General features: G+C 44.8%; 1 protein-coding gene across 3 annotated transcripts in view; it reads right to left on the bottom strand.

Moving 5' to 3' along the window:
• Nucleotides 1-12050, bottom strand: part of ARHGEF9 (Cdc42 guanine nucleotide exchange factor 9) — a 371451-nt gene that overhangs the window by 319457 nt on the left and 39944 nt on the right. For all 3 annotated transcript variants that reach the window (XM_084814164.1, XM_084814167.1, XM_084814165.1), the window contains exon 2: nt 7612-9941. In XM_084814164.1, coding sequence (XP_084670290.1) covers nt 7612-9870 — 2259 coding nt within the window. In that variant the 5' untranslated portion in view covers nt 9871-9941. The remainder of the gene's footprint in view (nt 1-7611; nt 9942-12050) is intronic.

Below are 12050 nucleotides of genomic sequence, written 5' to 3'. Positions count from 1 at the left end.
AGCCTGCCAAACAGCTGTTTTGTGGAATGTGGGGAGCGGATTTTGCTGGGGACAGGCCATGCAGGGATGGCTCTCTTCATGCATTCTGTGCAGTGCTGGTTGTGGTAGCAATGGTGGTGGCAATTGGAAGATCCAGAGCTGACTGCGGATAGTGGATTGCTACATTAATTCACCCTGCAATAGACTGCCCTGTGTTGATTTCAAAGCCAAGAGGGCATTAGTTGCTTTGCCTAAAGATACTCTAAGCACATTGATAGGACAATTCTATTTTTGTCAACAGTTGAAGAGATACTCCAGCGTGTGAAATGTCAGGCTGGGTGTTGTATAGTCCCTTAGGTTCACGTGCATGCACTGACACGCATGCATGCAAGACACAAGATGGATCCATTCCCCAGTCAAGAGAGCCTGGGGAGGAACCCTGAAGGAAGAATGATGACTTTAGCATCTCACACCAAGAATGTTTTTTAAAAGCATCCCCAAAAGGCAAAGAATAAGGGCAATAGGTTTACCAGGGACAGGAATAAGAAAGCAGAGGCTGTCCCTGCTAAAGAAGAACGCAGCTAGCACATATGCTGGTCTATACATGACACACAACGAAGACATTACAAGGCAGAATGCATGGTACCCCTTCAGATTCCAGTTCAGGGAAATCACATTAAAAAAAAATATTATGCATAATAATAATTAATAGTTACACAACGTACATTTATACTGATGTACAGCCCTTGTTTTTAATCTTGCAAGTAAACAAATAAAGCTATCTCACGCTCAAAGTAGCATAAGAACATAAGAAGAACCACGTTGGAGCAGACCAAAGGCCTATCTAGTCCAGCATTCTGTTCCCACCGTAGTAAACTAGCTGCCCACGGGAAACCCACAAGCAGGACGTGAGTGCAACAGCACCCTCCTGCCCATGTTCCCAGTAAATGGCATACTGCCTCTGATACTGGACGTTAATAACTTCCACATTACTAATTCATCCTGTCCGTATCTGTTCCAAAAATGAATAAACAATATCCAGTGGGATGTTTTGGAAAGGAAATCACATTTTTGAATGCTTCCCTGTGTAAATAAATATTCCCTGCAACTAGAAAAGTAGCATATCAGGAAACAGCCTAGGCCAGAACCAATCTCCCTGATGCACTAGGGTCATTTGTTTAGTTTTTTAAAACTTGCATAGAGCATATTCTACAGGTGAGCATTGAAAATGGGCATTCTCCACCTGTAGCATGAAGTGATACACATTACATAGCTGCGTGCAAGAACAGACTAGGCCTAAATCACAGAATTAGAAGTAAAAAGATACCCAGTGGAACACTTAGCACAACCCATTGAGCTAGGGTAGAGCAGGAGTGGAGAAACTGTGGATGCCCAAATGTTGCTGGACTACAGCTCCCATCATCCCTGGCCATTGGCCATGTTGGCTGGGGCTGATGGGATTTGGAGTCCGACATCATCAGGAGGACCACAAGATACTCACCCCTGTCCTACAGCATCTGCCACATATCCCCTTTCTGGGCAAGGTGCTTGAGCGGGTGGTTGCAGGACAGCTCCAGGCACTCTTGAATGAAACGGATTATCTAGATCCATTTCAATCGGGCTTCAGGCCTGGTTTTGGGATGGAAATTGCCTTGGCCACTCTGTGGGATGACCTCTGCCAGGAGAGGGACAGGGGGAGCGCGACCCTGTTGATTCTCCTGGACCTCTCAGCGGCTTTCGATACCATCGACCATGGTAACCTTCTGGATAGGTTGTCTGGGTTGGGAGTTGGAGGCACTGCACTGCACTGCAGTGGTTCTGCTCCTACTTGGATGGACAATTCCAGAAGGTGGTGCTGGGGGATTATTGCTGTGCGCCATGGCAATTATGCCACAGGGTTCCACAGGGCTCTATTTTATCCCCCATGCTGGTTAACATCTACATGAACTGTTTGGGGAGGTTATCCGGAGGTGCGGGCTGAGGTCAATATGCGGATGACACCCAGCTCTACCTCTCTTTCTCATCAAATCCAGGTGAGGCAGTGGCTGTTCTGAATCAGTGCCTGGGCACAGTAATGGACTAGATGAGGGCCAATAAACTGAAATTCAATCCAGACAAGACGGAGATACTGTTAGTGGGTGGTTCGTCTGCCCAGCTAGGTGACATTCAACCTATTCTGGAGGGGGCTGCACTCCCCCTAAAGGATCAGGTTCGTAGTTTGGGGGTGCTGTTGGACCCAGAACTGTCACTTGAGGCACAGGTGAATGCAGTGGCATGGAGCACTTTTTATCAGCTTAGGCTGGTATACCAACTACGCCCTTATCTGGACAGAGATAGCCTAGCTACCGTTATCCATGCTCTGATAACTTCTTGTCTGGATTACTGCAATGTGTTATACGTGGGGCTGCCTTTGAAAATGGTCTGGAAACTTCAGATGATCCAAAATAGGGCAGCAAGACTGTTAACAGGGGCTAGCCACTGAGTTCATATTACGCCGGTACTTTTCCAGCTGCACTGGCTGCTAGTCCATTTCCAGGCCCAATTCAAAGTGCTAGTATTAACATTCAAAGCCCTTAACAGCTTGGGGCCAAGTTATCGGAAGGATTGCCTCCTCCCATATGCGCCTGCCCGGACCTTAAGATCATCCTCAGCGGCCCTTCTCCATGAGCCCCTGCCAAAGGAAGTGAGGCAGGTGGCTACTAGGAGGAGGGCCTTTTCTGCTGTGGCACCCCAGCTGTGGAAAGAGCTCCCTAGTGAGCTTCGCCTGGCACCTACATTGTATTCCTTCTGGCACCAGGTGAAGACCTTTTTATTTTCCCAGGCATTTTAGCATTTTAGCTTTCTAGTCTTTTAGCTTTGCTGTTTTAAATCTGTATTTTAAATCTCTGCATTGCTGCTAGGTTTTATTCTGGTTTTATTCTGGTTGTATTGCTATATTGTGGTTTTAATGCTTTAATATTTTATATTGTTTTACTGTGTGCTTTTCGGTTTTAATTTTTGTGAACCGCCCAGAGAGCTTTGGCTATTGGGCGGTATAGAAATAAAATGAAATAAATAAATAAATAAATAAAATATGTTTGCGCTGACATTTTTCTTGAAAACTTCCAGTAAAGAAAGACAGCTTCCTCCATCATCAAACTGTTCCTTAAAACATTTCAGTTATATTTCAGTTTGAAGAAAGATTTAGTCATGACTCAACATGAGGGAGAAAGAAGGGCAATTGCACAGAAGAGAGGTTAAAATGTTCCCAGGGAGTGCTTGGTGGGGTTGTCTTGCAAACAGCAGAATTAAAGGGATGTGTACAAAAACACAGAAAGAAGAAAAGGTAGCTGGCAAGATGTAAAAGGCTCTTAATTTCTCATTCTTGCAGGCCTGATACTACCAAAAAAGATAAAGAGAAGAAATGGGTATGCATGCTGCCAGAGAAATACCAGCATTAACATACACAGGGGGCGAAGTTCCTGTAGCGTACTTGCTCCTTACAATGAGGTATAGAATCATAGAATCATAGGGTTGGAAGGGGCCTACAAGACCATCGAGTCCAACCCCCTGTTCAATGCAGGAAGCCTGATTCCCAGGCAGTCTCTCATCCAAGTACTAACCAGGGCTGACCCTGCTTAGCTTCCGAGATCAGCTGCATCCAGCCCTTTGCTGTGATCACTGGGAGACACAAAACACTAGGTCTGTTTTGATCTTCTCCATGCATGCACCAAATGTAAGGAGGAGGGATCATGCCGCCAGTCCTCCCCCCCCCCGCCCGCCCAGATGCCAATGATTTACATGAAGGGGGCAGCAGGCAGCACAATCCCACTGCCTCCACCACATGTTTTCTGCATATGTGAAGGAGAAGTTCTAAGCAGACCTAGTGTTCCTTACTGTCCTTTAGGGGTGGGCGGATCAATCACCATCCGTTCCGTGACAGTGTCCGTGGGGGGGAGGCGATCCGTTCCTCCCCCCGGAATCCTCCAGGGCTGCTCTGCATCTGGAGGATTTCGCGGAGCCACACTCCTGCTCCACGTCGCTGGCGATACCGTATACCTTGGGTTAATACAGCTGTAATTGGTGTAGTGGATGCCACTTGTGGCTGTAAGGTGCTGGTTTTTACGTAAATAGAGCCGTAAACGGCTGCAATTAGGGTAAACTCAGGGTGTTACGGCCACAGGTGGCGTCCAATATGCCATTTGCGTCTGTGTTAAAAACATAGACGCAAATGGCGTATTGGATGCCACTTGCGGCCGTAAAGCCCTGAGTTTACCCTAATTGCAGCCATTTACGGCTCTATTTACATAAAAACCAGTGCTTTACAGCCGTAAGTGACTTCCACTATGCCATTTGCAGCTGTATTAACTCAAGGAATACGGTAATGGTATCGCAAACGCCGTGGAGCCGGAGTGCCATTCCGCAGGGAATCCTCCAGACTCGGAGCTAAGTGGGGCCATTCCGCCACGGATTCCGGAGGCCAGATTCTCATTGGAGTCCGCGGCAGATTTCTCCAACATCCCTACTGTCCTTCCCCCCACTCCCTGCCACCCCCAAGTGAAATAAGAGCAGCAGCAGCATCAACAGGCTATGTTCCAGAACTGAACTCTGCCTGAAGTTGGTGCTATGTACATGAGAGGTTTTTCTGGGGTCACTGCTAATTCAGGGCCACACTGCATGTAGGGTGGCCACTTATGCATTGCCAAAAAGAGAGGAAATACATAATAAAAAAAGAGGCCATGAATGTGCATAAAATATGCACTGTATATATATATATTGGTGCACATTTAGAAATAATGACCAGGGCTTTTATAGAAACACATCTCACCATAGTGGGGAAGACTTGTGACCAGGTGGCCTCTGTGCCTGCTGCTCAGTCTGTTGACCAGGTGCCAATTGCTGATGGGCAATTTCAAGGCCCCTGCTGCTCTCCCTTCTTGGGTTATCTTTAAACCAGACTTGGACTGAACAGCCTTTGAAGTAGAGGACACCTTCAAATAGAGGACTATCCTCTGACATTGTATCTGTCAGGGATGCTATAGCTGCACCCTGCAGTGCAGAGCCTGCATTAAGCAGAGGGTTGGACTAGATTATCTCTGAGGTCCATTCCAACTCTACAATTCTATGAAACAGAGGACTGTCCTCTGTAAAGTATGACACATGGCCACTGTAACTACATGTGATCTCCCAACAGTGGTTTTCAGGGTTGTCTGTTTGGTTGGTGGGCTGGGTGTGTCTGTCTTTTTAACTAAATACAGCCGTGAGGAGGAGGGCTGCTAATCTGATGAGCGAAGCAGCACAAGAGCTGGTGAATCATAGAATAGTAGAATCATAGAACAGTAGGGTTGGAAGGGGCCTACAAGGCCATCGAGTATTTAACCTTGGTATTTAACCTTTTCTTTTCACCTGCCAGCCCCATTCTATTTTCCCAATCTAAATAGCCATCCCGTAAGCGAGGGGTCCCCAATCTTTTTGGACCCATCGGCATATTTGGGAATTTGAGAAACTGCTGTTGGCACCACCACAAAATGCCTAATCCGTGGATCACTGCTTTGGCATCTACCTGTCGCGTCTATGGGTTTTGGGTTGCATCTTATTCAGCAAAAACCTTTGATTCGTGCTTATTAGACACTGCATCATCTCTTTAGGGCGCAATCCTAACTGGATAGGCGGCTGCCGCCTCCAAACTTGGAGGTGACCGCCTATCCAAAACAAGGATATGTTTTGGATATGTTTGGATATATCCAAACAAGGATATGTTTGGATATATCCAAAACAAGGAAAACAAGGCATGGGGGGGGGGGTCATTCCCTCCGCACCTCTCCAGCCTTGCTATTTTTCGCTAGATAGCTGTTTTCGGCTGTCTAGTGGCGGGCGGGCTGACTGGGAGAGGAAGCTGCCGTACGACACATAGGATGTGTCATACATGCAGCTCCGTTCTCCCTGCCCTGGAATGCCCCCCAACCCCGCCTCTTTTCAGTCACTCCGCGCTCCTTTTATGAGTGCAGAGGATGGGGCTTCTCCGCGCTGCCTCCGAGGCAGCGCGGACGACGGGGGAGCTCAGTTTTCCAGGAAGCGACCTCGGACCACAGGCTCCGGGGTCAAGTTCCCGGAAATGAGCATATCCTATGGCCTTCTAGACAGTGTCTAGTGGCCATAGGATTGCTCCCTTAATAAGGGATTGTCTAATTCCACTAATTGCTGGCAGTGCAATACAGTTAACGCTTCTTTTAAACATATGTTTTGGCAATGTGAAGTAGTTGCTTCTTTTTGAGGGGAGGTTGTTACACAGATCAATTTTGTACTGGAACAGTCTTTAATATTCACTGATGTACACGCTCTTTTAAATTGTTTACCTAATTCATGGAAATTAACAAATGGTCAGTGTAAATGGATTCTCTGCGCCCTTTCGACAGCTAAAAGGCTGATATTACAACACTGGAAGGATAAACACTTACCTCCGATAATGCAATGGATTGAGGACCTTACAAAGCTTTCAATATTTGAACATGTGGCATATAGACACCACCTTCAAACGGATATTTATTTGGATATTCGGTCTGCTTTTGTTGAAGCCTACATATAATTTCTAAAAAGTTATATGCATTTCATACAAATCTATGTATGTATATTGAAAAATGGGGCGGGGGGGATTTGGGTGTCCATGGGCACCATGTTGGGGACTCCTACCATAACCTGTTATTTACTCCACAGGAGAAAATCCAGGTGCCTGTATCACACCTGTATTTTGCCTCCATGGAGAAAATGGGGGGGGGGAGTTTGGGGGAGAGTTGCAGGGGGATATTTAAATCAGGAAAATGGTAGTGGAAGAAAGAGTTAAATGTCCCTAAAAACTCACTGCTTCCCCAATCCAACTAACAGCTCCTCTGCAAACTGCAGTTAGTGTTAAAAAGCAAGTCAATCACAGAATTGTCTGGCACATCATATTGTTTGGCCCTAAGTTTCCCTCACAATCATTTAGGGGAACGGACAGTGTGGTATAGTGGTTGGTTGGTTTTTCAGGCTAGGACTGGGGGAGGCCTAGCTTCAGCTCCCCACCCCAACATAAAACTGATTGGGTGAGCCTTTCAGCCACTGGCCCTCCCCCTTTGCAACATTTGCTTTGGAACAGCGGGTGGTAAGACTGGCAGGTAGAGCTGAGGGCGGGGGTGTCAAGCTTTCTCAAGCATGATTTTTCCATGCTTTCTTGGAGAAAAAAAACTTGGCGAGACCTACGCTTTCTTCTGAGAATTCTCTAAGAAAATTTATGAGGAGGACCGGGGAGGGGGGCACTTGCCCGTCACTATTCATGACAAGCAGGAACAGAATATTATGCAAAATAAGAAAACACATGCAGAGATTTCTATGGGTTGCAGAACCCAGCTTTTTGGATCACAGAATTTGGTGTGTGTTACACACTTATAACACAGTATACACACAGCTTTGTTTAAAGTGGGGTGGGCAACTTGTGACCCTCCAGATGTTGCTGGACTGCAGCTCCCATCAGCCCTAGCCAGCATAGCCAATGGTGAGGAGCAATGGGAGTTGAAGTCCAACAACATTGGGAGGGCCACAAGTTGCCCACCCCTAGGTTTAAAGAGTAGGAAACAGGCCACAATGAGCTTTGGTTGGCAAACAGGAACAAGATCCTACCTTTTCACTGTTGAATTCATTGAAGGAGACGATTGTACACAGCCTCATCTGGATCGGGTGACAGACTCCTCTGTACTTAAAATGTTCTGCTTTGCGGGATTTCCACACAGGATTTGGTTGCAATGGTAAGGCGTTTCCATTCACTTTGATGGAAGAACACTCATGATATAGTGCTTGGTGGTCATGGCTTGAGCAGCTTAAAGGGGCAGAGCTGCAGGCACTGTGAACACCCTCTAAAATGCTACCCAGGCTTCGAGAATCTGACAGAGCAGTACTAATGCACTGAGGTTCTACAGGAGAATTTTCTAAATCATGGGAATCTTCTGGACTCCTTACTAGATCCTGACTATCTGCTTGTATATAGCTCAAGTGCTGGATATCTCCTGGAATGCTCTTCGGGATCTGGTCATCTGCTAATATAGTCCCCAAGCTTGAATTATTTGCTGACATCAAGTCAAGGTCAGGGGTAACCTGGGAAATTCTATCCGGGGATTCCATATCTACTGTAGCCCTACAGAAGGTCCTAGCATCTACTAGACTATCGGCCAAATCTTGAGCATCAGCTATACTACTTGGTATCACATTAATATCATCTGAAGAAGTGCTTAGGCCCAGTGTACCCTGCTCAGTTTTACACAAAACTTTCAAATCTGATTCACCATCATACCACTCTTCATAGTTCAGAGAAGAAGCATTTTCCACATATGTAACATCCATCTTAACTTTGGTAAAATCATGAGTCTTTAAGCCACAAATATCCAAGTTCTGAGGATCTGCTGATGTATCAGTAGAGCACTGAGTATTACCTTGGCCCCAAGAACCTAACACCCAGCTGTCTATTGGAGCAGTACTTAAGCCCCGATTGCCTACTTGATTAAGAAGTGGATCTTGAATCTGCGACAAATCCATTGCTAGGCCATGCACTCTGAGAAAGGTAGAGTCATTAGGAAATTCTGAGAGGGGAAACGCTGACAAACTTGTGCCCAAGGGTGGAAAAGATGTTTCCTTGAAGCTGCTATCCTCGCTGAAGACTTCATGGGAAATCTCAGCATTTATACTTCCATGGGGTGGCTCTTTAATGACAGAGCTTTTTGAGCTATGGTTATCCCAGATCCCAGAATCTGGAGACAATCCTGTAGAAGAGAAACCACTGGCATTATCATTGGCGATGATCAAAGGCTGCCGGTGTGGGGGAAGCTCTTGCCTTCGGTGTCCAACACTGGAGTTCAATCTTTGTTCTTCCTGCGAACACGATTTTGAAGATCCCCGCCATTTCCTAGCCGCCTCGGCAACACTGTTGAAGAATCTAAGAACCCCACCAAAGTGGCTTCCCTTAGCCACATGGCTCGTTCTTTTTGGCTGGCCAATTCTCTCCTTGTGTTTCGTATCACAATCAAAATAGGAAGGGGGATTCTCAGTTGTATTTTCTAAATCCTCAAAATTGGGCTCCACATTCTGGTCAGGCAGTTTTGAACAATCCTTGCTGGTCAATGAAATCCCTTTCAGATAACTCCAGACCTCAGAACTCCTTTTTTTATTCTCATGAGTAACCACTGGACATCGCCTTGGAGGGACATCTCCTTGCACAGCCACAAATTCCTGAGTACTTTCAAATTCAGGAGCCACACTCCTCTGAATCAACATTTTGGGACAGTCATTATCAGTATCATCACTGTTTATTCCAATGCCAACATTCCTGTGCCACTGACTCTCACTGGTGTCAAGATCTAGCACACAGCTATTTAACTCAACATCTTCGAAAGAAGAATCCAAATCCTCAATGTAGCCAGCATAGGAGTGTCGGTAAGGCCGTTGACCATCACTTAGCTTCTTAATCCTATGGAGTGATTTTTGCTCAAGGTCTTCCTGAGTTTCCACAGAAATAATGACAGCCTTGGTTTTGGATGCGTTCTTGGACATGCCAGATGACCTTAGCTTCTTAAAAGACCTCACCCTTTCCATGAAGGACATCTTACGATTTTGCTCCAAGATCTCCATATTATCTCCAAAGAGGATCATGGACTGGGGTCTTTTGGTATTCATGGCAGACCCTTTCCTGCGGCTAACAAAATTCCAGATACGACTACCCCTGGCCTTCTTCTTCTGCTTGGTTGTATCCTCCTTTTCACTGAAGCCACCAGAATTAGAATACTTAACATCAGTGCATCTTTCTTTTGGGTTTGCTTGAAACACCTTGTTTCCATATCCATTTGGAACTGGCCTGGAGCAACCATGCGGGCAGTTGTCAACAAGTTCCATACTTCCAGCTGACAAATCCAATCTCCCAGTGTCACAACACCATTGCCACAAGATGCTTTTCTTCTGCAGAGCTAAAGGGAAAAATAGAAAATAATTCAATTAGTTTTTCTACCTTGAAAAAACGGGAGGGGGAGTTGCATTTCTGAAATAACATCTTGCAGCTGAATCCTTATTTCACTGACATCAAGGGCTACTTTACAGACAACTTCCAGAGGTCCCGAAACAAAGACACATACACACACAAACACTGGCTGGGTTCACACATAACGCTAACCCATGGTATGGAGTTGTTGAATTCTAGGTTGTCGTGATGTGTAAACCCAGCCATGCTAACAAACCATGGTTTATTAACCAAGAACAACCCAGAAAAAGAACCCATGGTTTGTTATTGGGTTATGAATTCTGGGTTGTTTAGGCCATTGGTTGACATTATGTGTGACCCCAGAACAGTGAGTTGTTCATGGGTTGTTTTGATAGGCTACATAGGCAATGGACCAGAGTGGTAAAAAAAAAAAAAAAACCCACAGACACTCTACATGACAGTACTACAGTGCAACACATTCATTTGGGATAGAGCGAGGGAGCAGGCAAAGGAGGAGGGAAACAACCAACCCAGGGAGAGAGAGAGAAAAACATGGTTTATTTAATCATCTACCAGACAAAAACTGGGAAGGACAACAAACCATGATTAAACCATGGGTTAAATAAACCATGTTTTAGTGTTATGTGTGAACCAGGTCATTTTCTGTGGATGGAGGAATTAATGCCTTCAAATACATTTCTTAAGAAATCACTGAAAATATTCTATTTAGGGTAAAATCCACTTTTTCCCAGTAGTGAATATGTACACTTTCAAGGAGCAAATACGAAACAAATATTGAGTAAATCTGTGGCATCTTACACTATGAAGCATCAATGATGAACTAGACGTGATGTTTGTTGTGTCTTCTGTGTTTGATTTTTCTTTAACAAATAGTCAGTGCAGCTACGCATACATCCAAGCCATACTGGGCCCATGGCATGGGGGGAGGGGGCTTTAAACCTCCCCCCTCTCTGTTATTTGCATTGGAATGAAAGCTAGTGGTGTGCATTTTCCAGAAAATCTTAAACTGGTCATTTTTCTGAAAAAGTTTCTGAAACGTTTCCAGAAAACTTTCCTAAAAAGTTAATTTGCATAGAGCAATTTGCACTGGAAAATTTTCAATTAGCATCAGAAATTTTTCTGATACCTTGAAGAGTGATCAAATTTAACATGTATGTTTTACCTGTATTTAGTAAACAATGGAGCTTTAAAAAAGTACTCCATATTAATCATTTGTACAAATATTGAAATATTTGAGGGGGGAAATTAAAACATACTTAATGAGGTTTAAATGTTATATTAATTAGAATTTTTTATTGTAATACTTGTAAAAATGTAAAGACAGTAGCATATATGCCCCTTACGTTATTTTTTTTAAAGGTACTGAAAACTGTTGACGCACTAATAAAGTTCAGCAACCCAAAGATACGTTGACCACCACTCACTTCTTTGAAACTGCCAAGGTTGCCTAAAATTGTATTTGTGGTTTGTACCCAGTCATTGTTACTAATGAACTTATGAAAAGGAAAGTGTTCCACAGAAAAATAAAGCACTGGAAAATTTTCCAGCTCACATGACTGATGAAAGCTCCCATTCATGCCAATGGGAGCTTTCTTCCCATTATGAATAGCAGGCAATGGGGAGGGGATTTTGATAAGGAGTGCAGTGGGATCCAATGGCTCAAATCCCCTTCCCCTCACACTATGGCACCAATCCGGCTCACCCCCTCCCCCGCCACACTGGATATTTGTTACAGAAAAACCAACCAGGCAATTCCAAACCATGTGACAAATGTCTAGTTTGGCCCACAGTAGAGCACAACAAGGCAAGGGGGCAGGGGTTGGATTTCTCCCTCACACATTCACACATCTGCTCCCTTTTGTGTAAAGAGGAGCCTTCTCATCCCAGCTTTACATGTGAACAGGGCAAATTTATTTTATTCTTTATTCGTTTTAAAATATATAAACCCCTCCATATCAAGAGATATTGGAATGGTGTACACTTAAAACATGTCATACAAAAACTTACAACAAAAGTAAATAGAGCAATAAAACAGTGGCTGCAATTTACTCATCAGCCAGGAGATGCTTGCCTGAAA

Source organism: Heloderma suspectum, chromosome 9 (genome assembly GCF_057233095.1).
Source record: "Heloderma suspectum isolate Gila_16-S chromosome 9, 16-S_ref, whole genome shotgun sequence".
NCBI classification, from domain to species: Eukaryota; Metazoa; Chordata; class Lepidosauria; order Squamata; family Helodermatidae; genus Heloderma; species Heloderma suspectum.
The sequence above is the reverse complement of the archived record's forward strand: the minus strand, read 5'-3'. Positions and strand labels throughout refer to the sequence as shown.